The 21,390-nt window shown below is 44.8% G+C and overlaps 1 protein-coding gene and 1 long non-coding RNA gene across 3 annotated transcripts in view; one reads left to right on the top strand and one right to left on the bottom strand.

Annotated features, from left to right (window-relative positions):
* Positions 1–1,966: 1,966 nt before the first annotated feature.
* On the bottom strand, positions 1,967–9,074 carry LOC144229474 (uncharacterized). Its single transcript, XR_013334492.1, has 2 exons — positions 8,645–9,074; positions 1,967–3,858 (listed from the first exon to the last, which is right to left on the bottom strand). It is a non-coding gene; the product is annotated as an uncharacterized LOC144229474 (long non-coding RNA).
* A 63-nt stretch (positions 9,075–9,137) lies between these two features.
* OSBP2 (oxysterol binding protein 2) overlaps positions 9,138–21,390 on the top strand; it is a 181,125-nt gene continuing 168,872 nt past the window's right edge. Inside the window, exon 1 of one of the 2 annotated variants that reach the window (XM_077761585.1) lies at positions 9,138–9,700. In XM_077761585.1, coding sequence (XP_077617711.1) covers positions 9,138–9,700 — 563 coding nt within the window. The remainder of the gene's footprint in view (positions 9,701–21,390) is intronic. The other variant, XM_077761586.1, reaches the window with a different exon arrangement.

Below are 21,390 nucleotides of genomic sequence, written 5' to 3'. Positions count from 1 at the left end.
CTCATCTGATAACGGGAATAATAGTGGTATCTACATTATGGGCTTGTTCTTAGAACTCAGTGAGCTAATGCTCACATCAGGAACATGGTATGAGGCCTGGCACCTCATGGGGTAAATGTGAAGAGGATTGTGGTGGCGATTGTAATCATTGTGATGTATTTGAAGTTGATATGTAAACCTCAAGAGGCAGCCTGGTACAGGCGCCTAGTTGGCTCAGTTGGTTAAGCTAAAGTCATGATCTTTTGGTTTGTGGGATCAAGTCCCATGTCTGGCAGCATGCGGATGGTGAGGAGCCTGCTTGGGATTCTCTCCCTCTCTCTCTGCTCCTCCCCTGCTTGTGCTGTCTCTCCTTCAAAATAAATAAATATGCTTTCTTTTTTTGTAAAGGGGAAGCCTGAGCAAAAAAGAGGAGAGTGAGCCCCTCAATTTGCTCTGAGACCCTGGGCAACATACATCCCATCTCTGGGTCTTAGTGGACTTCTCTCTTCACTGAATTTCAGTCAATCGCTCAGGAGGAAGAGGTTGGACTGAGATACACCCATAGCCCATTAGGGGCCTTGGAGCCTCCATAAGTCAATGAGTACCTGGTGGGAACCTGGTCATGGAGCAGTGACCAGTCACTGGGATCCCAACCAAACCTTCCTCTGGTAGTTCTATGGGGCCAAGTACATGGGCTCTACAGGATGAAGTGGTCACAGGGAAAAACAGTTCCTTAGCTTCATTCAAAAGGCAAATTAGAGTACTATGAGCACCTGATCTTATGGAACCTAGCTTTCCAAGCTTATTTCCTGTGCTTCTTCCCATGAGCCAAACCTCAGGAATTATCTCTTCTCCAAATAGGCCTCTTGATTTTCTATCTGGAACCTTTGATCCTACTGTGTAAACTGCTAGGAATATAGCCCTCCCACCTTTCCATTTGACATTCAGTCCAGACCCTTCAGAGCCTGGCTCCTGGTCCACCTTCATGAAGCCTGCCCTGAGTGAGGTTAGCTCTCTTTTCCTGGACCTAGACCCACCCCATCTGTCTCATACCTGGTGTTGTCATTGTTTGCCATCCTCCCTTTTTCCTTGATGGGACCTGGAGGTCCCACTGGGGAGGGGCTGGACAAATTGGCAAAAGGGAGGCTTGGCTACTCCTTTGTGAAATTTGTGTCATGCACCACCAACCTTTTCTCTGGAGTTCCCAGGTCATTTCCAAGATGTTTTCTATTTTCCTTTTCCTTCTACTGCTTCAGAGATTCTGCATACTCTATCATTGACTACCCAAAAAGGTTTTCAAACACAACCTAGGATTTCTATCACTCTAAGCAGAGGGCAAAACAGAGGTTGCTAATCAATAGTCCTCTCAGGGCTGACAGTGGGGATGTTGAGTTTGATCAAAACCATGTTTTCTGTGCTGTTAAAGTTAAGCACTTTGAGTGGGGTGTGCAAGTTCTGATTAGCAACAGCCCCAACCACCACCATTGGCCAAGTGCATTTTACCTCCCTGGGCCCTGAAGACATGTGAGTTTGTGATCACCCTTAAGTGCTAGAACATAGGTTCTTTTAAAATATTTAACTAGTTTCTACAACTTTAAACTTAGACTTTATACAAAATTGGAATGTACAAGGTATATAAGGAAATGAGAACTCCCACTTCCTCCTCTCTGGGACCACCAAGTTAACGGTTTCTATGCATCTTTCCAGAAATGTTCTAAGATCACAGGTCCTTAAGATGAAGTTCATGGTCTTCATGAATTGTATGTAAAATTTTAGATGTAAATGCTGATTTGTAGATTCTGTAGGTTTCATCAAAATCTTATAGGGGTCCATGATCCCCCTGCCCCAGCATTAAGAACCACTGACTTTGAGACTTCTAGTTCAGGATGTACTAGTAGCACCCATGTTGGGCTCCCATCTTTCTTGAGACCCCAATGGAATAGAAGTATAGTAAATTCTAAAAGTACAAAACACTCAACAGCAAAGAGAACTAGAAAGAAGACTTTATTCAACAGGTATTCATTGAAGTCATTATATGAAAAGTCTTCTTCTAGGCCCTGATGGTAGAGCAGTAAAAGAAATCTGACAAAAACTCCTGCCATCCTGGAGCTTACATTCTAATAAGAGGAGACAGAAATAAACTAAAGAAATCATTTAGAAGAGAATAAATTCTGTTGGAGATAAAGAATTAAGAGGGCTTGGTAAGGCCATGTTGGGGTGTTTCAGGGTTTTTTTCTTTTAAAATTTTTTAACGTTTATTTACTTTTGAGAGAGAGAGATAGAGCACGAGTAGAGGAGGGGCAAAGAGAGGGAGACACAGAATCTGAAGCAGCTCCAGGCTTTGAGCTGTCCGCACAGAGCCCAACATGGGGTTCGAACCCACAAGCAGGGGATCATGACCTGAGTCGAAGTCAGACACCAATCGACTGAGCCACCCAGGTGCCCCTGAGGTGTTTAAGTTTTAAATAAAGATGGATAACTGATGAATGAGAAATTTCCACAAGTGCTTAGAATGTGGAAGAGAGTGAGAGCTCTTGATGAATGAATCAGGTGGAAGTAGCAGTTGAGAACATTCTCTTAGCCAACTAAAGAAGAGACAGGAATCAGCTGGCTTGAAAGAACCCAGGGAGGCTTTGGGCTCAAAGTCAACAGGCTATAGAAGCAGGGAGGAGGGAGAAACGGGAACTAAAAATAGGAGATTTTATTCCTTAAGCTAGTTAGTAAGCTCATGGACGTCACTTATACTGTTATTTGTATGCCCTACACATATCTTATAATATTCTTTTGTATCTATTCAGTATATAATAAACTCACAACCTGGGGTGGATGGGAGTGGGGGGTGTTGGATAACTGCTCCAACTCATTGCCCTACCCTTCTCTATACTCAAGCTTCCAAAGTACAGGTAACATTTCTCCCAGGCAGAAAACAGTATGGCTCTTCTCTAAAGAAACTGAATTAAATATGAGGTCAGGGGCTCCTGGGTGGCTTAAGTTGTTAAGTGTCCGACTTTTAACTTCAGCTTAGGCCATGATTTCCCTGTCCATGGGACTGAGCCCTGCCTCTGGCTCTGCACTGACAGCGTAGAGCCTGCTTGGGACTCTCTCTCTCAACACACACATACACACACACACACACACACACACACTAACCACTCATACTTGCGCTCTCTCTCTCAAAAAAAGATAAAACATTAAAAACATTTGTTTTTAAATATCTGAGGTCACCTAGAGCTTGCAGTGTGGATGTTGGTGCCACAGAATAAAGGCCTCCTGACTCTGTTATTTATGATTCTCTCTCACACAGGGCTTCCAGCCAGATATTCTCATTTAGTGAAAGGGCCAGAGGTACGACAGACCTAATTGTGTCCTAGAAGAAACCCACACCAACTCATTTTACGAAGTACTCCCTAATGGGCATACAGCCAGACAGCGGCTAACCTGGGACTTGAACAGAGGCCTTCCTTCCATACTTGTGCCCTTAGCTACCTGCTGTCCTGCCTCCCTCTTAGCTCATACATATCCTTTCCTGGAGAAAATGAGGCACAAACTACTGTCAACATCTGTGCCTACAAGTCTATAAGAGAATCTGTCTGGATTTTAAACAAAGACCAATGAGAACTGAAAGGCCTGGTTCTTATCCAGTTAGCAATGTGACCTTGGACTGACCCCAGGTGTAAGTGGTGGCTGTGACCAGCTCTGTGGCATGAGGTTGGATCAGCTGTCCCAGGATCTTCCAGCTCACAAGGGCCTTCACTGACTGTCACTCTTTGCATTTTCCTGTTCCTAAGGTCCTCAGAGACATCCAGGGAAGGCTTCTTTCAGGGGTGGGAGGCTTCTTTTGGGGGTGGGAGGCAGGTGTCTGGCATAGGTGGACAGGCTCTGTGGACAGAAAAACCTGCTGTTTGAATCTTGGCTTCCCATTTGCCCATGGTATGATTAGGGGCAGGTCTTCAGCTCTATGAACCTCAATTTCCTCTTATGTAAACATAGGGGAACTTACAGGGTTGTTGGAAAGGTAGGAGGTGAGTTCTGTAAAAGGCCCAACATTTGTAAAACAAAGGCATTTTCATGATAATTTTCAAACCTACACAAAAGCAGAGAAAATAATACAATGTATGCCTTTGTACCCATCACCCAGCTTTGACCTGGCCATTCTTTTTTCGTCTGCTCCCCACCCACCTCATTTTACTTAAAGCTGTATTTTTTTTTTTGGTAATTTTTTTAAATGTTTATTTATTCTTAAGAAAGAGAGAAAGGTAAAGAGAAGAAGGGAGGGAGAGGGAGCACAAGCAGGGGAAGGGCAGAGAGAGGGGGAGACACAGAATCTGAAGCAGGCTCCAGGCTCCAAGCTGTCAGCACAGAGCCCAACGCTGGGCTCAAACTCACGGACCCAGACCATGAGATCATGACCTGAGCCGAGGTCAGGCGGAGCCACCCAGGTGCCCCTAAAGCTGTTTTGTTTTATTTTATTTATTTTATTATTTCATTTCATTTTATTATTTTATTTATTTTATTATTTCATTTCATTTCATTATTTTATTTATTTTATTTTATTTTTATTTTTTAAATTTTTAAAAAATAGTTTATTGTCAAGTTGGTTTTCATATAACACCCAGTGCTCATCCCAACAAGTACCCTCCTCCATGCCCATCATTCCCCTTTCTCTACCCCCCCATCAGCCCTCAGTTCTCGGCATTCAAGAGTCTCTCATGGTTTGCCTCCCTCCCTCTCCCCAACTATTTCTCCCCTTTTGCTCCCCCATGGTCCTCCGTTAAGTTCCTCCTAACCCACCTATGTTTGAAAACATATGGTATCTGTCCTTCTCTGCCTGACTTATTTCGCTCAGCATAACACCCTCAAGTTCCATCCATGTTGCTACACATGGCCAGATTTCATTCTTTCTCATTGCCATGTAGTATTCCATTGTATAGTAAACCACATCTTCTTGATCCATTTGTCAGTTGATGGACACTTAGGCCCTTTCCATGATTTGGCTATTGTTGAGAGTTCTGTGATGAACATTGGGGTACATGTGCCCCTATGCAAGCTGTATTATTTTAAAGTAAATCCAGGGGCCTGGGTGGCTCAGTCAGTTGGCTGTCCGACTTTGGCTCAGGCATGATCTCGTGGCTTGTGGGTTTGAGCCCCGTGTTGGGCTCTGTGCTGACAGCTCAGAACCTGGAACCTGCTTCAAATTTGGTGTCTCCCTCTCTCTCTCTGCCCCTCCCCTGTTCACTCTGTCTTTCTGCCTCTCAAAAATGAATAAATGTTAAAAAAATTTAAAGTAAATCTAAATATCATATAATTTCACTCGTAAGTACATCAGAATGTATCTCTATAGATAAATCCTTAAAAAACTCACAATACCATTATAACACATATAACAAAATTAACAATTTCTTAATATTCCCATAAAACCCACTTTTGTTCAATATTACTCAATTGCCCCTGAAATATATATATATATATTAAAAATTTTAATGCTTATTTATTATTGAGAGACAGAGAGAGACAGAGCATGAGCAGGGGCAGGGGCAGACAGAGGGGGAGACAGAGAATCTGAAGCAGGCTCAAGGCTCTGAGCTGTCAGCACAGAGCCCAACGCGAGGCTCAAACTCATAAACCACAAGATCATGACCTGAGCTGAAGTCAGACGCTCAACTGACTGAACTACCCAGGCACCCCTGAAATATATTTTTTACAGTTGGTTTGTTTGAATCAAGATCTAAACAAGGTTCACATACTGCATCTGGTTGATATGTCTCTTAAGTCTTTAAAATTGATAACATTTTCCTTTTCCCATCTTTTTTCCTAGGCCATGTATTTATTGAATACAGTAGGTCATTTGAATATAGATATTCCTATTTTATGGTTTTAATTTGTATTTCCTTGATGATGAGTGATGTTGAGCTTTTTTTCATGTGTCTGTTAGCCATCGGGATGTCTTCTTTGGAAAAGTGTCTATTCATGTCTTTTGTCCATTTCTTCACTGGATTATTTGGTTTTTGGGTGTTGAGTTTGGTAAGTTCTTTATAGATTTTGGAGACTAACCTTTGATATGTCATTTGCAAATATCTTCTCCAATTCCGTTGGTTGCCTTTTAGTTTTGTTGGTTAGATTTTGCTATTTTATGAATTTAACTGATCTATTCCTTGGGTCATTCAGCATGTTCCTCTGTCTCCTGCATTTCTTTTATACTGACAAAGCTAGAAGCTTGATTAGTTTCAGGTTTAGAAGTTTCTTTTGGAGGGAAAAGGGAATAAAAGGGACTAAAAATAATTCATAAGTGGTGCTGTGTGTTTCCTACTGGGTCACATCCAGAACCACATAATATCCTGTTGTTGCACTTTCAGTGATGTGAGATGGATCTGTAGATTCAACTGACATCAGCCTGATCAGTCCTTATGAAGTTCCCCATCTACTCCATCACTGAGAAACTTCAATGATCTATTATTTTATTTGGGGTTGTCAAAAGATGATGTTTTCTTCTAAATTTTATTTTATTTTTCAAATGTTTATTCATTTTTGAGAGACAGAGCATGAGCAGAGGAGGGACAGAGAGAGGGAGACAGAGAATCCAAAGCAGGCTCCAGGCTCCGAGCTGTCAGCACAGAGTCTGACACGGGGCTTGAACCCATGAACAGTAGGATCATAACCTGAGCCCAAGTTGGATTCTTTTTTTTTTAAATTTTGTTTAATGTTTTATTTATTTCTGAGAGAGAGAGAGAGAAAGAGAGAGACAGCGTGAGCAGGGGAGGGTTGGAGACAGAGGGAGATNGAGTTGGATTCTTAACCAACTGAGCCACCCAGGCACACCCCCCTCCCCAACCTTGCTCTGTGACACCTTCACTCACTCCGGCAGCTGACTTAGATCCTATCATCCCTTTATTGCAGTAGTCAAAACATATCATTAAACTTTTAATAGTTGGCTTCCTTCCTTGGAGTTGCAAACACATTTGGCACATACCTAGCAGGCACTGAGCTTTTCCCATTGTTGTGGCTGTTTTCCAATCTTATTAACCTTGGTCTCATCTCTTCCTGCTCTGGGCCTCTGTTTAATTCATTTCATCAAACATTTCACGGAGCACCCTCTAGTTAAATAACTAGAAAATATTTACTGAACACCTACTATGCCAAGTGTACTTTACAGACATGATTTTTATTCTCAGTCAGTGAGTTAGGGATTATTATCCTCATTTTACAGATGACCAAGAGGAAGCTAAGTGAGGTGGCTTAAGTTCCCATAGCTAGGGAGTGGCTGGGCTGGGATTTCTGTAGTGGATCTGACGCCCAAAGCCCAAGATTTCCCTCCACCTCACTGTCCGTCAAAGTGTGGTCAATGATCCGCCCACATCAGAAATCCCTGGGGAACTCATTAAAATGCATGCTCTTGGATTCCACCCCAGATCTACTGACTCAGAATCCCAGGGAGATGGAGATGGAAAACAATTTCTAATAAGCTTCCTTGGGATGAGCTGAAACAATTATTTTTTTGAATAGGTGAAACACACAGTTAAAACATTCAAAAGTTCAAAAACATATAAATGAAAAAAGCAAACACCCCAACATTCAAAAGTTTCAAAAAGATATAAATGAAAAAAACCAAATACTCAGATCCATACCCAATTGTCCAGTTTTCAGAGGCAACCACTTTTCCCTGACTCCACACACTGAAGTTTGAGAGCCATCTTTGATTTATGCGATGTATCAAGATAAGCAGGTGTCTAGACTCCAGAGCCAACAAAAATCTCCAGGTAAGATCACCTGAGTAGGAGCTCCAAATCCAACATTTCCATTTGTATTTACCCTTATTTGTGGTAGCCATGGGCATTTTCCCTTAGGATAGTCTTTAACATCAATATTATTGGGGCACTTGGGTGGTTCAGTCAATTAAGCATCTGACTTTGGCTCAGGCCATGATCCCATGGTTCCTGAATTTGAGCCCCGCATAGGACTCTGTGCTGACAGCTCAGAGCTTGGAGCCTGCTTTGGATTCTGTGTCTCCCTCCCTCTCTCTCTGCCCCTCCCCTGCTTGCACTCTGTCTCTCTCTTTTCAAAAATAAATAAACATTAAAATTTTTAAAATATATATCAGTATTTAGGGGCATCTGGGCGGCTCATTTGGTTAAGCATCCAGCTCAGGTCATGATCTAACAGTGCAGAGCCTGCTTGGGATTCTCTCTCTCCCTTTCTGTGCCCCTCCCCTGTGCATGCTCTCTCTCTGTCTCTTTCTCAAAAATCAATGAATAAACATTAAAACATCAGTGATATTTAACCTTTCTGGGATCACCGACTCTTTTAGGAATCTCATGAAAACCATGAACCTTCTCCTGAGAAAAATGCACAGACACATAAAACTCTGCAGCCTATTGCAGAAGCTTCACAGACTGGCAGACAAGATTACCCAGGATATCCAGGAGGTCTAAGTTAAGAACTCTGCTTTTAGGTATTCCTTTATATATATACTTAATAGCTCAGTTTACAAAAACTCTATTCTTTAGAGAGCCTGAACTATGTCGCCACTTGCAGCGAAGTGCCCTGTTGGCATGAACTAGAGGCCAGCTTGCTCAGGAGGTGGAGGTGGCAGTGGCTTCGGCCATTGAGACAGATCGTGGGCTAGTCGGGGGGTTAGGACCCACAGATAGGTAATGGGCGTCCTCCTCACCTTTTAGCAGCATCTGGCTGGGTCCTGGTGCTTTGAGCGCATTTCATGGTTTCTGAGCGGGGCACCACCTGCTCTCTGCACCGCCCCACCCCCGCTTTCCTGGGTTTTGGGGGGGAGCGAACCCACCCCTGACGGGGAACGCCGGCGCAGGGCGCGGCAGGCAGAGCTGCGCTGGGAGCCGGCGGGCTCCATATTCATCATTGTTTCCCCAGCGCCTGGCACGGGTTGGGGGGCAGGCAGGGATGGTGGCCTGAAGCGCGCGGTCCCTTCCGCGTCGCCTGTCGCCAAGCTCTAGCGCCACAGGTGTTTCCAGAGCGCCTTCCAAGGACCAGACCTGAGCCAGGCGCTGGCGACGCGAGAGACGGACAAGGGTCCAAGTCCAGACCGCTGCGCGCAGGGAGGACAACAGTCAGCTGGCGCAGGCAGCGCGGGTCGCACTGGGCCGCGAGGGGACCTGCGCGCGCCCCCGCCCTGTGCNACGGCGGCGCCGAGCATGAGCGCTTCGACGCCTGGCCCCGGGCCGGAGCCCAAACCCCAGCCCAAGCCTCAGCCCCAGCCGGCGCCGAAGCCTGAGCGGCACTCTGTGTCACAACAGGTGTCGGAGCCAGTTTCTGAGTCGGTGCCAAGACTGGACCCAGCGTCTGAGAAGACGTCCGAACCAAGGCCAGAGTCCAGACAGGAAACGGAACTGCTGCTGGAATTGGGGCGGGGGTCAGGGCCTTGGCAAGAGATGGGCTCAAGTGTAGGGGCTGGACCTTTCCCCAAGGCCCCCTCAGAGCAGACCCCCTCACTCGGGCCAGTAGCGGGGGGCGTGCCCTGGACCAAACCCGAGCCCGGGTCGCTGCTGGCGTCAAAGCCCCTGCCCCTCGGGCGACCCGGACAGGCGAGGACGTCTACTGGGGTTCCAGTGTCGGTGACTGGCACGACCTCCACTGCACCCATGGCCTTACTGCCTCTGGACAGCTTCAAGGGCTGGCTGCTCAAGTGGACCAACTACCTGAAAGGCTACCAGCGCCGCTGGTTCGTGCTCAGCAATGGCCTGCTGTCTTACTACAGGTAGGAATGTGTCAAGTTGGGGCATCTGATGTTGGAGGGTGGTGATGCTGCAGTGATGGTGACAGAGAGCATCTAGGGTTGGAGGACACTGCCACAAGCCTAGGGATGTTTGGGAACAAGTCCCTAGCAGGAGAAATAATATCCCTGGCCAATCTCCAAAGGCTGGGGACCCTGACCTCTAACAGGGGAGCCCCTCCCCCAAGGAGTGAGTGGGGACTTGGAGGGAGAGAGTGATCTGGGGCCTTGGGACCCCTCTGGTCTTGATAGTTGTGGAGCCTCAGGCAGCCAACTGGAGTCAGGAATTTGATTGCCCCAAAGTCTTTGATTCTGGTTCAGGAATTACGATCGTTGTGTTAAAGATTGAGGGGGACAGTCTTTGAGTTTAGTCTTTGAGACCCACTATGGGAAGGACTGTTTGTTCCCCCCTCAGTTGGTCACTTAGTCCCAGTCCTTGGGAGGGGCATAGCAGACGCACAGGTGTGCCAGACACAGTGCCTGCATTTTAGGGGTCCGTTTTAGCGTTCTGTGGAGAACCAGGAGTGTCCCGCTGTCACCTTCCCTATTGTAGAAGCAGCATGGGTTTCAAAATTGAAGTGCAGTGTGAGATAGCTAACACTGTCCACTGAAATGGATGAAAGGGGGAAAGATACTGAAGGCTTTCTCTCCTTTCTTACTGGCTATTGCCTTAGTGTGTTTCCTGGGGATGGTTAGTTTCAACATTGAGGTCTCAGATCACTCTATGCCATTGGTCCTTAAACCTGAGCCAGCAGCAGAATTCCCAGAAGGGCCACAAAGTACTTGCCCCTCTGCTGTGTTTCTGAGGCAGTGAGTCTAGGAGGACCTGAGATTTGGCATTTCTCACAAGTTCTCAGATGGTGCTGCTCTGGACCACAGTGTGAGAAGCACTGCTCCATTGTCATTGCAAACAGGAGGGCCCTGCCTTGCTGTTTGCTGAAACTCAGTCACCTTGATCACTTCACTTGGCCAGGAAATATCCCTTCAGGTCACTCACTACAGGATTTATATGATCCTCTCCAGCTTTCTAGAGGATGGCTGAGTCTATGATGCCCCTGAAAATTCAGGAGCTCCACCGAACTTAACTGATTGTTCCCACTCCAAAATGGGGATCACTGTCATTAATTCCTGGAAGGGGAGAAAGCTGACAAGTGCTTTTCATGTATTTTTCTCATGTGATGTCTTGGTGCCCCTAAGCCCACTTGGCTATGCCATCCAGATCACACAGAACAGTGTTTTTTAGAGGTAGACAACCAAATGAAATGAGAACCTTTTCCAAATGGTATTTTATCTCACTTACCATTCTCTGTCAGGTGTGTAAACACTTGACCAAGATAAAGACCATCAATGATTTGCTATAAATGTGTCATTGTCAGCTGTGGGCCACACTGTTTTATGTTACATTCACTTCTTCCTCACAACCACACTGTGTGGTAGGTTCCAGGGTTGTCCTGTGTTACAAATGAAGGGTTCTGAGGTTTGACAGGAGGATGTAGTTTGCCAGGAGTCACTGGCCCAATAGGCAATGGAGAGAGATTCTTACCTGGGCCTTTAGTACTCCACAGTCTGTGCCTGTCCCAGATGTGTGTCCCGATGCTCACGCATCCCTGAGTTAGCATTGTTGAGTTATCTGTATTTACCGGGTACTACTAACCTACAAGGGTCAAGGTAATGTTTATGAATATAGGATCCCACAGTTCTGGTAGAGGTAAAACCTGATCACATGCACTTTTGTTTTATTGTAATTGAAAGAGCAAAGATGTCCCATTTTCTTTTCTTAAAATAACTGTGTGTAGACAGTTGGCATTTCAAGGTTATCTCAAATGTGAAGATTCTTTGGGTAACAGGAAAAATTCTTATTGCTTGCTGATAAGATTGTGGGGACAGATACTGGTTTGTGGGGTGGAGGGGGTGGGAACAAGTTTCTTGTGTGTATCCTTGCATAGTCCAGCTCTGTAGTTTTGCTTTTGGACATTTCTAGACTCCAAGGTGGGCAGAATTGTTGCTTGACTTGTCTGGGTGGAATGAATGATTCCTGACATTTGTACAGCCCTGTGCCATCATTTAGTCCCATGAGAGCCTTTCCATGAATATGTCCTCATTCCCATTTGATAGGAAGAGAAACTGAGGCCAAATGAACAAACTTCAGTGGCTTACCCAGAGGTGCCCCACTTGTGTGTGGTGCCCAAATGCCATTGGAGATGGGGAAGTCTCCAAGTGCAGAAAAGGCTCTTCTGAGGTGGAGCCAAAATTGCCAGTCCTTCCTAGCACTTCTGTTCTGCCTTCTGGAATATCCTTTGGTCTCCCCCTCCTCATGCTTCTCAGCACTTCGGATGTTTGACACTACACCGCTCTCCTGTCCCTGTTTCTGATCTGAATCCTGCCATCCTGCCTGCTGTGGTCAAGGACTGAATGCCCTCTAGTCCTGTCACTTATCGTGCTGACAGCAGTGGGGTGGGTTACCCAGGGCCCTGTCTGTGCCCAGCACTGTTCATGTGTATTCTCTCCTCACCCTCCCTGGAACCCTGGCTCTCAGTAGTTCTCCAAGCGTGTGTGGCTGGAAGAGAGGCAAGATACAAGCTTGTGAGCTGAAGACAGGGTGAGAGAATTTTTGTTCATGATCTCTCTTCCTTAGGGGCCAGGTAGAGCCAGGTTTAACCTGTTGGGCTGATGCACCTGGGGGGTGGAGAAGGAATCAGCCGTTTCTCTCGCAAGCTTCCCTTTTGGAAAGACCACTCTGATTTTATTATTATTTTTTAATTAAATGAAGCCTGGTGTTCAGAGACGTGTCTCCAGAGAAAATGTGGGCACACATTTCTTGTGCTCTCTCCCCTAATCCCATCCTCTAGCCTGCCCCACTCCAGGGTAGCCATCACCCCAATTTTGGTCACTATCCTCTTTTTTTCCTTCTTATTTAGTTTTTTCTCCTCTATGTACAGTTTAAAAAATCCTGTATTTTTCATTTCAGCCCTTTGCAACAATAAAAAAAAGTATTGTACAATATATGATTTGGGGAACCTATTTTGACTGCTGTATAACACTCCAGGATGTGAGTGTGCCGCTTTCATNCGAGATCATGACCTAAGCGAAAGTCGGACGCTTAACCGACTAAGCCACCCAGGCGCCCCATGCATTTTCCTCTTGATAGGTGACCATGACAGTTCTTGTACATGTGCAGGAGCTTCTCATGGGTGAAATTGCCGGGTTGTAGGAATGTGAAAGTTCCCCTTATAGAATGCCCAAACTGTTGGCCAAAACTGTTGTATCAGTTTAGACTCCCACCAGCAGTTAATAGATTTTGTGGATTTGTATCCTTTGCAACACTTGGTATCATCAGCATTGATTTTTACCAATCAAATGGGTATACTATGGTATCTTGTTGTCTTGGCCTGAATTCCTATCTCCATTATGTTTACCTTAATGGAAAGTCAGTGGAGGTTTGGATTAGAATTTCTCTATTATGTATGGCTTCTTCAGGTACTTCTGTCCTGGATTTTGCTTGAGAAGCTCATTTGATCACTTAAACTTATTCTAAGTCCACAGTGAAAGAAAGTACATAGTGCCAACAGCTGGGCTTAGTAACAGTCATATTATCAGGATTAAAAAAATACTCTGTAAATATTGTTACATGTAGAAACAATTTCTGGGAAGTATCAGAAATTGTTGGCAGGTATTTAATTCTTTCCAACAATGTGCTAGGAATAGAAATAAATACAGGAATTGAGCTTCTTATTCCATTGCTAGCATTTTTTTTTAAGTTTATTTCTTTATTTTGAAAGAGAAAGAGAGAGAGGGAGGGAGAGAGAGAGAGAGAGAGAGAGAGAGAGAGAATTCCAAGAAGGCTCTGCACTGACAGTGCAATGCGGGGCTCGAACTCACGAACTGTGAGATCATGACTTGAGCCAAAATTCAGAGTTGGAGGTTTAAGTGACTGAGCCACCCAGGTGCCCCTCTATTGCTGGCATTCTTAATCACATGCCAGTTTGGATACAAACAAAGAGAAATGGTTTGTGCTCAGGTTTTTTTTTTCTTTTGGTTGTTAGTTCCCATTAAAAATTTTTTATCCCTCGTTCTCTCATCTCATAGAGAACATGGGTTTACATGAAATTAAGGAAAAATTCATAAATGGTGTGGAATTTTCAAAGGTGTCATCTTCAGCAAGTCCTTAGGGAAAGTGTGTTCCACAATATTGCTTTATCGACATTAATGACAAAATTGATTTGGTTAAGCAAAATTCGGTTTTGTTTATACCAGCTGCCTATTCAGTGACACTATAAATGACATTTGTTTCCCAGGAAATGATTTCAAACAGAAGGATTTGTTTTAATTTATTTGTCGTTTAGGCTGATCTGTGCCGGTAGGCATGGCTAAGCCAGTTAGCAAGGAAGACCTCAAAGAAATGAGTCTGGGTCTGTAAGAAAGAAGGCTTCAGTCAAGTGAGAGGAAAATTTGAAAGCCCTCTGATTGAGGAAGATCACTGAACATTTGGTGAGCTGGGCCCATTGTGGTTGTGGTCAGATAAAAGAAGATGACACACCAAGACATCTTTGCCTCTAGGATGGATCATGCACTCATTCTTCTAGTCAGACTATCTCTCAAAGGCAAACTCTCACAGAGACTGCACACCAGGAAATAGTAGTGCCCTCAGTGTCACTTTGGGTAATACTCAGAGGACAGAGATGAGAAAGACTCTCAGTTGCAAAATGTCCCTGAAAAAACATGAAGTTGAGAGTGCAGCTCTGCAGGTTAAGCCACTGGGGTCTCTACCCTAGAAGGCGGTGGTCTTATCATTTTATATTGGATTCAGCTTTAAAATATCATTCAGTGTTTTATACCATGAGACCATTAGGAGGCTGACAAGGAATGCATTGGTTGAACAATGTGTCCACATTTGTTTGAAGTGTATTTTCTTCACGTTTAGCAAAGGGTGTGGCAAAAAAAAAAAAAAAAGGGTGTGCTGGTAGCATATTTTGGCGGAGCACAGTACACACCAAAATTCTTAGCAAAGTCTGGTGACACGAACTGTAATTTTCCCCACCAGTCCTGCTCCTCCTGCTAACTTTTCTCTTTCTATGAATAGCTGCAAACATCTGAGTCATGCTTGCTGCCTCCTCCCTCCCTATTCCAACATCAGATGGAATTGTGAGCCCTGTCTGTCTTTCTCCTCTAGTCCCTCCTCTTTGGTTCCTAGTGCCACATTGCGGTTCAGGTCTGCCCTCTGCTTCACTGGTGTCCCAGCTTCCAAATTCTGCCCTGGACAGCACATCGCCACCCAGTGGCCCGGGAGTTGCCTTGTCTTCTCCAGGATTCTTTTTCAACAGTTCCATCCCTTGTGTTTATACATTCCTGCATGGGTTTTCTCCTGTTTGAAATGCCCACAGTGGCCCCTGACAGATCCAAGGGCCATGTTGTCCTTCGCTGGGAGCCACATATACACAGGGTGCCTGTGTAGGCATCTCTGCAGACAGCTTTGCAGCAAAGGAGTATCATGGCCAAGTGCAGCATCTTTGTATTCTGCATAGAGCCTAGCAGGGTGCATTGCTGCTGATATGTTCTCAGTAGCTTGGTTAATCTCAATGGATGAGTAAGTGAATGAATGAGAATTGCTTGCAATTTTATGAGATTTCAGAAAGCCAAGTATGTTAGTGCCAAACTTGGATTTTCTTAATTTGTTTTCAGTTTTAAAAACTTGTTTGCTGGAATGAGATTTGGATGATAAGTGGGAGATTACTGGCTTAAGCCTGGAGTGCCAGAAAAGCTGCAGTTATAAAATAGAGATTATTTGGATAAATTATGTTGACAAATTTGAATGTGTTGAAATAGGCTTTTCAATGAACCAGTAGCCTCTTTCTGTGGTCCTCATTTGTATTTCCATAGGTTTGCAAGTGTTTGCACATATAGTCTGTATATACCTAGGATGACTTGTCACTTTGTAAAATTGGAGGAATGGGGAGCAAAGATAAAGCTATTAAAAGGCCTTTTTGTGATTTTATAGTTCCTTCAATTAGTTTCATGTGCACCAGAAGGTTTGCTTTGCACACGCTCCATATGCAGGACCCTGTGGGAAGCAGGTCATGGATCAGAGGTGAAGCTCCCACTCCAAAATGTTAGATCCAACCAGGCCTTCACATTTGTGGGGTCCTCTGCAGGTATCAGAGAGATTTCCAGTTCATGGTTTCAGTGAGGAGTGCAGACCAGGAGTGCTGTTCTATTATTCGGAAGAAAAGTAGGAGCTCACAGACAGCACTAGGGACAGCTCATGAACTCCACTACCTCACATTGGGGAGAGCCCTAGCAGGGTCTTGTGTTGGGATCTCCAAGACTCACCCCAGGTTATATAAGGAGCTAGGAGGACTCCTAGGACTCAGCATCTATTTGTGTTTACAGCTGTGCTTTATTACAACAAAAGAGGGCAAAGCACCATCAGCAACAGGAAGGAGGGGGCCACGAGGCAAAGTCTGGGGAAACCAGGTGCAAGATTCTGAGAGTCCTTTCCCAGTAGAATCACACAGAACACATTCAATTTCTCCAGCAATGAAATGTGAAATGGTGCCAGCCATAGAAACTCATTAGAGACTCAGAAGCAATGTTTTTTTACTGGGGGCTGACCACATGGGCACCCTTTGCCTGGCACATACCCAAAGTCCAGAGTCCCAGAAGGAAAGCAGGTATTCGGCAGAGACCACAGTTTTGTATAAGTAGTTTAGGGACAGTGAGCCACCTTTAGCAGTTAGTGAATGGGGGAAGCCCTCCCCAATTCCAGATTCCCAGATGCCAGCCAAGGGCAAGTCTCAGGTGCAGTCCTTTCAAGGATAAGTGGTCTCGGGCCAGCTGTGTTAATTCTTTTCTGCACAGCTCTGGCTTCCTTCCTCCTTGCAGACTTCAGTGATGTCAAGCAGGGGTAAGGGCCAACACTTGCTCTGGTTCAAGGAGAGTGAGTGCTTACCTTTGGCTTTGAGTGGTAGAGTAGCTTCTTCTTTCCTATCAGAGAAAGTACATGACAGTCGTGCAGGGTGTGGGTGTGACCTGCTGCTCTGTATGTCTGAGGGCCTTCTCTATGGAGACTCTGGCCGTGTGGTCATCCCTTTATTGTCTCACAGACACTTTTGTAATCTAGACCTTTCCCAAGATCCTTTGGTGACTTGGATTTTGCATATGTCTAGGGTATACTTGCCACATGGACTTCCTTCTTCTGCAAGCACTTTTGTACCTTTGATGGAATGTCTGGTGTGATGTGAGTTCTTCAGCTGCAACTAGACCTTGTGCCTTCTTTGGGAAGGGTCTGTTAATCCAAGATTGGGGCCTGATGAGCAGTCTGGAACATTTGTGATAGTAAGCATACGCCAGCTCTGGTTGCATCTTTTATTGAGGGCCAACAGTCTATAAGTCAGTGTGGGAGATGGACACGCATACCACCATCAAACCACTGGGTGGAGGAGATAGAGGAGGAGGGGAATCCATACCCATCCTGACCATTAAGCAAAAGGCAGGCAGGTTCAGATACAGTGTTGTGGGGGAGCTCCCAGGGAGCTTTGTATCCAAGCATGTAGCTTCCATGCCTCCTGTAGTCTTCCATGCTTCCTGGGGTATAGTTCACAAATTATGTCAGTAAAGAAAGACAGGTCTGTGAAAAGGGTGTGAGGTTCCTTAAATAAGATCAGTATCTGCTTCTCATAGGGGGAGAGAAGTACACTGCCCTGTAAATGACATACAAGGAGTAGGAGATGGTAAGAAACACCCTGAACAAAATTGAAATTGGCAGCTTGATGTGTGGTGAATCACACATACCAGGTGTCACCACACAGAGATGTGGCTTTAAGAGGCTCCCTTCATAATCACACATATGAAGCAAACTGTCAGTGAGTTTCAGGTTCATTCTGGGTGCTGTATGTTTTTTTCTTTTATATGGGACTACTTCCTGCGTCTGTTTCCATTTTTAAGAGTTCTGATCACTAAGCTTCACTCCTCTTGACACCTCATCACCTGCTCAGCCATAGCTCTGTGCATTGAAGGATGATTTTACAATCTTGACTCACACCATTTGATCTGCTTTGCTGGGCCATTACCTAAACCAAGAAGAGGGCATATGGCATTGCTGAGCTTGCATAGGAAACTGCCAGATTGTGTTGTTCTTTGAAGCAGCAGTAGGTACTGTCTTCCTGAAATATAGTGTGTGACTTTCCTGGGCTCACCACTCATTGTCCTTCCCAGCTGAGTGCCCGCTCCCTCTCCCTACCCACCTCTTGATCCCCTGGCCTTGACCCTTCTTCTACCTAATTTGCCTTATTCCCCTTCTGCAAACCAGATGACCTTCAGTATCCTATTCAGATCTCTATACTGATCATCCCTTCAGCCAAGAGATCCCCTCTTCATTGCTATAGACATCCTGACAGTCTTAATTCCAAGTCATCTCAGGATGATCCTGCCTGGGTTCCCCTGTGTTGAGATGGGCTGGCAGAACCAGTCTTCCTCTGATGCTCTTTTGTTTTGTATTATGTCATTTGGCCATGTACCCCTCGTAGCAGGATTTTGGTTTATCTCCCTCCGTTAGATTAATACCTTGGCTCCTCCACTCCAGAGCCTGGGACTGTGTCTCCTCACTGTAGTGTCCCCTGGGGTGCTAGGCATTGTGCCTTCTACTTAGTAGATTCTCAAGTTCCAGTAAAATCTTTTTTTAAATAGAAGACATTTTATAATTTTAATTTTTTTTACATGTTATACAGACCCAACATGCTATTGCAATAGCCCAGGGGAAGTCACTGAATTGCCAAGAGAAATGGAGTGACCACAGAGGCTACACATCACTCAGATTTTGCTCCTTTTCTGAGGCTTATTTTAGACCAAGGATATGTAACATTATTGAGAATTAATTATACTCACTTCTATTTAAATTTATTTGGGAGGGGTGCCTGGATGGCTCAGTGAGTTAAGCACTGGAATCTTGATTTTGGCTCAGGTCATGATCTCATTTTTCGTGGGATCGATCCCCATGTTGGACTCTGCTGTTAGCACAGAGCCTTCTTGGGGTTCTCTTCTTCTCTTTCTCTCTGCCCCTCCCCTGCTCATGTTCTCTCTCTCTCTCTCTCTCTCTCCCCCTCAAAATAAATAAGTAAACATTAAACAAATAAATAAAACTTTGGTGAAGAAGTTTAAACATGTACATTAGTAGACAATGATATAACAAACCCTTGTATACCCATTATCCAGTTTCAGCAATTATTAAATTTCTGGCCAGTCTTATTTCATCTCAGGTTCCTGCCAATACCATTTCAAAGTGAATCCCAAATATCACATTTCACCTGTAAATATTTTAGTACATCTCTCTAAAGGATAAGGATTTTTAAGAAATTATCTGCAATACCACTGTTATACTAAAACAAATTAATCATAATTCCTTATTATCACCAAATATCCAGTGTCCACAGTTTTAATTGTCTCAAATGTCATAAATGGCTTTTTGATACATTTGTTTGTATCAGGACCCAAATGAGGTTCACCCATAGAATTTCACACAGTCTGGGCTTTGCTGATTGTGTTCTCTTGGTGTAGGTTAACAAGTTCCTGTGTCCTCTGTAGTTCTTTAATTCAGCAGATGGATCTAGAAACTTGATGTAGGTGGTAATATGTTCTTCCCTGTAATCACAGGATTTCAAAATCATGAGTTGGTTCTTATCTTCCAATGGTGACCAATCTGTTGGGTTTGTTTTCTCAAAACCACTATCACCTCGTGGATACAAACATGTTTGCTATATGTCAGCCCGCTTATGATGGTTCTATTGTCCTGCCTTGTCTTTGCCCTCATGGGGGTCTCTTCGGTTAGCTCAGTCCTTTGGATAGGGCTGATGGGATTAACAGTTTCCTGTGTCTAGCCTGAAAACATGTTCCAGGCTCTTCTTGCACTTGTCTTATCCAAATCCTGGAGTCAGTTAATGCTCCAATTTCATTCTTTTGCATGTAGACCTTCAGTTTTCCTAGCACCATTTGTTAAAGCTGTCCTTTCCCCAGTGAGTAATCTTCATGCCCTTGGCACCTCCACTTGAAAAAAATTATTGTAATAGCATAAGAGAATGTGGGTTGAAATCAAAAGCACTCAGTTAGGTTTCTGGCAAAGACTGCTGACAGATACCTGCATTTTGGCACAAGAGACTCCTTTTTAATCTTCCAAGCATCCCAAACACATCAACTATTGCTTATACTTGTCTCTACCTCTTCAAGATCATCTTCTAGTTTCTTCTTCTACTGTCACATCACAGTGACAGTGGGCTCTGTGTACTCTTAACAGAGGAGGGGGTAGATGAGTGTTAGAACTGGGTCCTCAGTTCAGTTGTACTCCTGGATCAGGCAGCCCCAAAATAAATCATCCCATAATTCAGAGGTTTAGAGCAAGGGTGGTTTATTCTTGTTTGCATGTCTGCAGATGGCTGGGGCAGCACTGCCTGCAGCAGCAGCAACTGGGACACTCTTCTGCTTTGAATTTTTTTATGTCTTTATTTTATTTTGAGAGACAAAGAGTGAGGGGGGAGGGGCAGAGAGAGAGGGAGACACAGAATCTGAAGCAGGCTCCAGGCTCTGAGCTGTCAGTACAGAGCCCAACGTGGGGCTCGAACCCACGGACTGTGAGATCATGACCTGAGCCAAAGTCGACACTCAACTGACTGAGCCGCCCAGGCGTCCCGACACTCCTCTGCTTTGAACAAGTAGGCTAGCAGAGTCAGTCTTCTCCCCATGATGGTAGAAGTGTAAGAGGCCTAGCAGGAGAGGAAGCACTCTGGCTCGAGCCTGCACACCTTCACTCTGGTTCACATTCTGTTGGCTGAATCAAGGCATATGGCCTCTTCCAGTATCAGTGGGGCCTTTGTAGGATCACTCCCCACTGTAGTGAGTCATCCTGAAAAGTCCAATGACAAAGGATGTGGACATGTAATTGTAACTCATGAAGGACATTAGGAATTGGGAAAAGTACTTCAGTCTATCCCAGCGTCTACCCTTCCTTCCAATGATCCCATTCTTCATCTGTAAAATAAAGGGGCTAGACTGGGTAACCTATGGGGCTCCTTTTAGCCCCAGATTTCTGAGAATTTGATGGGAAACTGATTAGAAGAAGTTGGAAGAGATATGAAATATTCAAAGATAATCTGGGCTCGGCATGGAAATGTCTATTGACTTGGTGGCTTAGAGATTAGAGTCCAGGCAGCTGGAGCTGGTGGCCGACCTGGTAGGGAAAGAATGCGGGATGCTTTTGCTGAACCACAGATGGGTTAATGGTGTGTTTCTGTTCCCAGTTTTGGGAGACTTGTAAGCAGACTGAGTGTGGCTGGGGGGAGGGGGGGGTTACCACCTTTTGCTACATTGTTCACATGCTGTGACAAGAAAGACACCTTCCTTGAATTTTCCATTTTTAGAAAATGAAATTATTTTGCCAGATGCAGGCACAGAAGTAATTTTCTTCTGAGTCCTGCAGTTCTAAGTTTGAATTTATTTTGCCTGCCAGCTTACTGAGTCATTGCCTTCTGGAGATGCGATTAGGACATTCTTAACCCCTGAGCAGATTCCCATAGTGTTTTCTCTTTCACTTGCATATACCTGAGTGCCTCACAACATACCCTGCCTTTGCAGCCTTTTGGACGTTAATGGCTTCAGGCTACAGTCCTCCTGCCTCCCTTTCCCTGTCAGCC

The sequence above is a fragment of the Crocuta crocuta genome, unplaced genomic scaffold (assembly GCF_008692635.1).
Source record: "Crocuta crocuta isolate KB4526 unplaced genomic scaffold, BGI_CrCroc_1.0 scaffold348, whole genome shotgun sequence".
In the NCBI taxonomy this organism is placed as follows: Eukaryota; Metazoa; Chordata; class Mammalia; order Carnivora; family Hyaenidae; genus Crocuta; species Crocuta crocuta.
The sequence above is the reverse complement of the archived record's forward strand: the minus strand, read 5'-3'. Positions and strand labels throughout refer to the sequence as shown.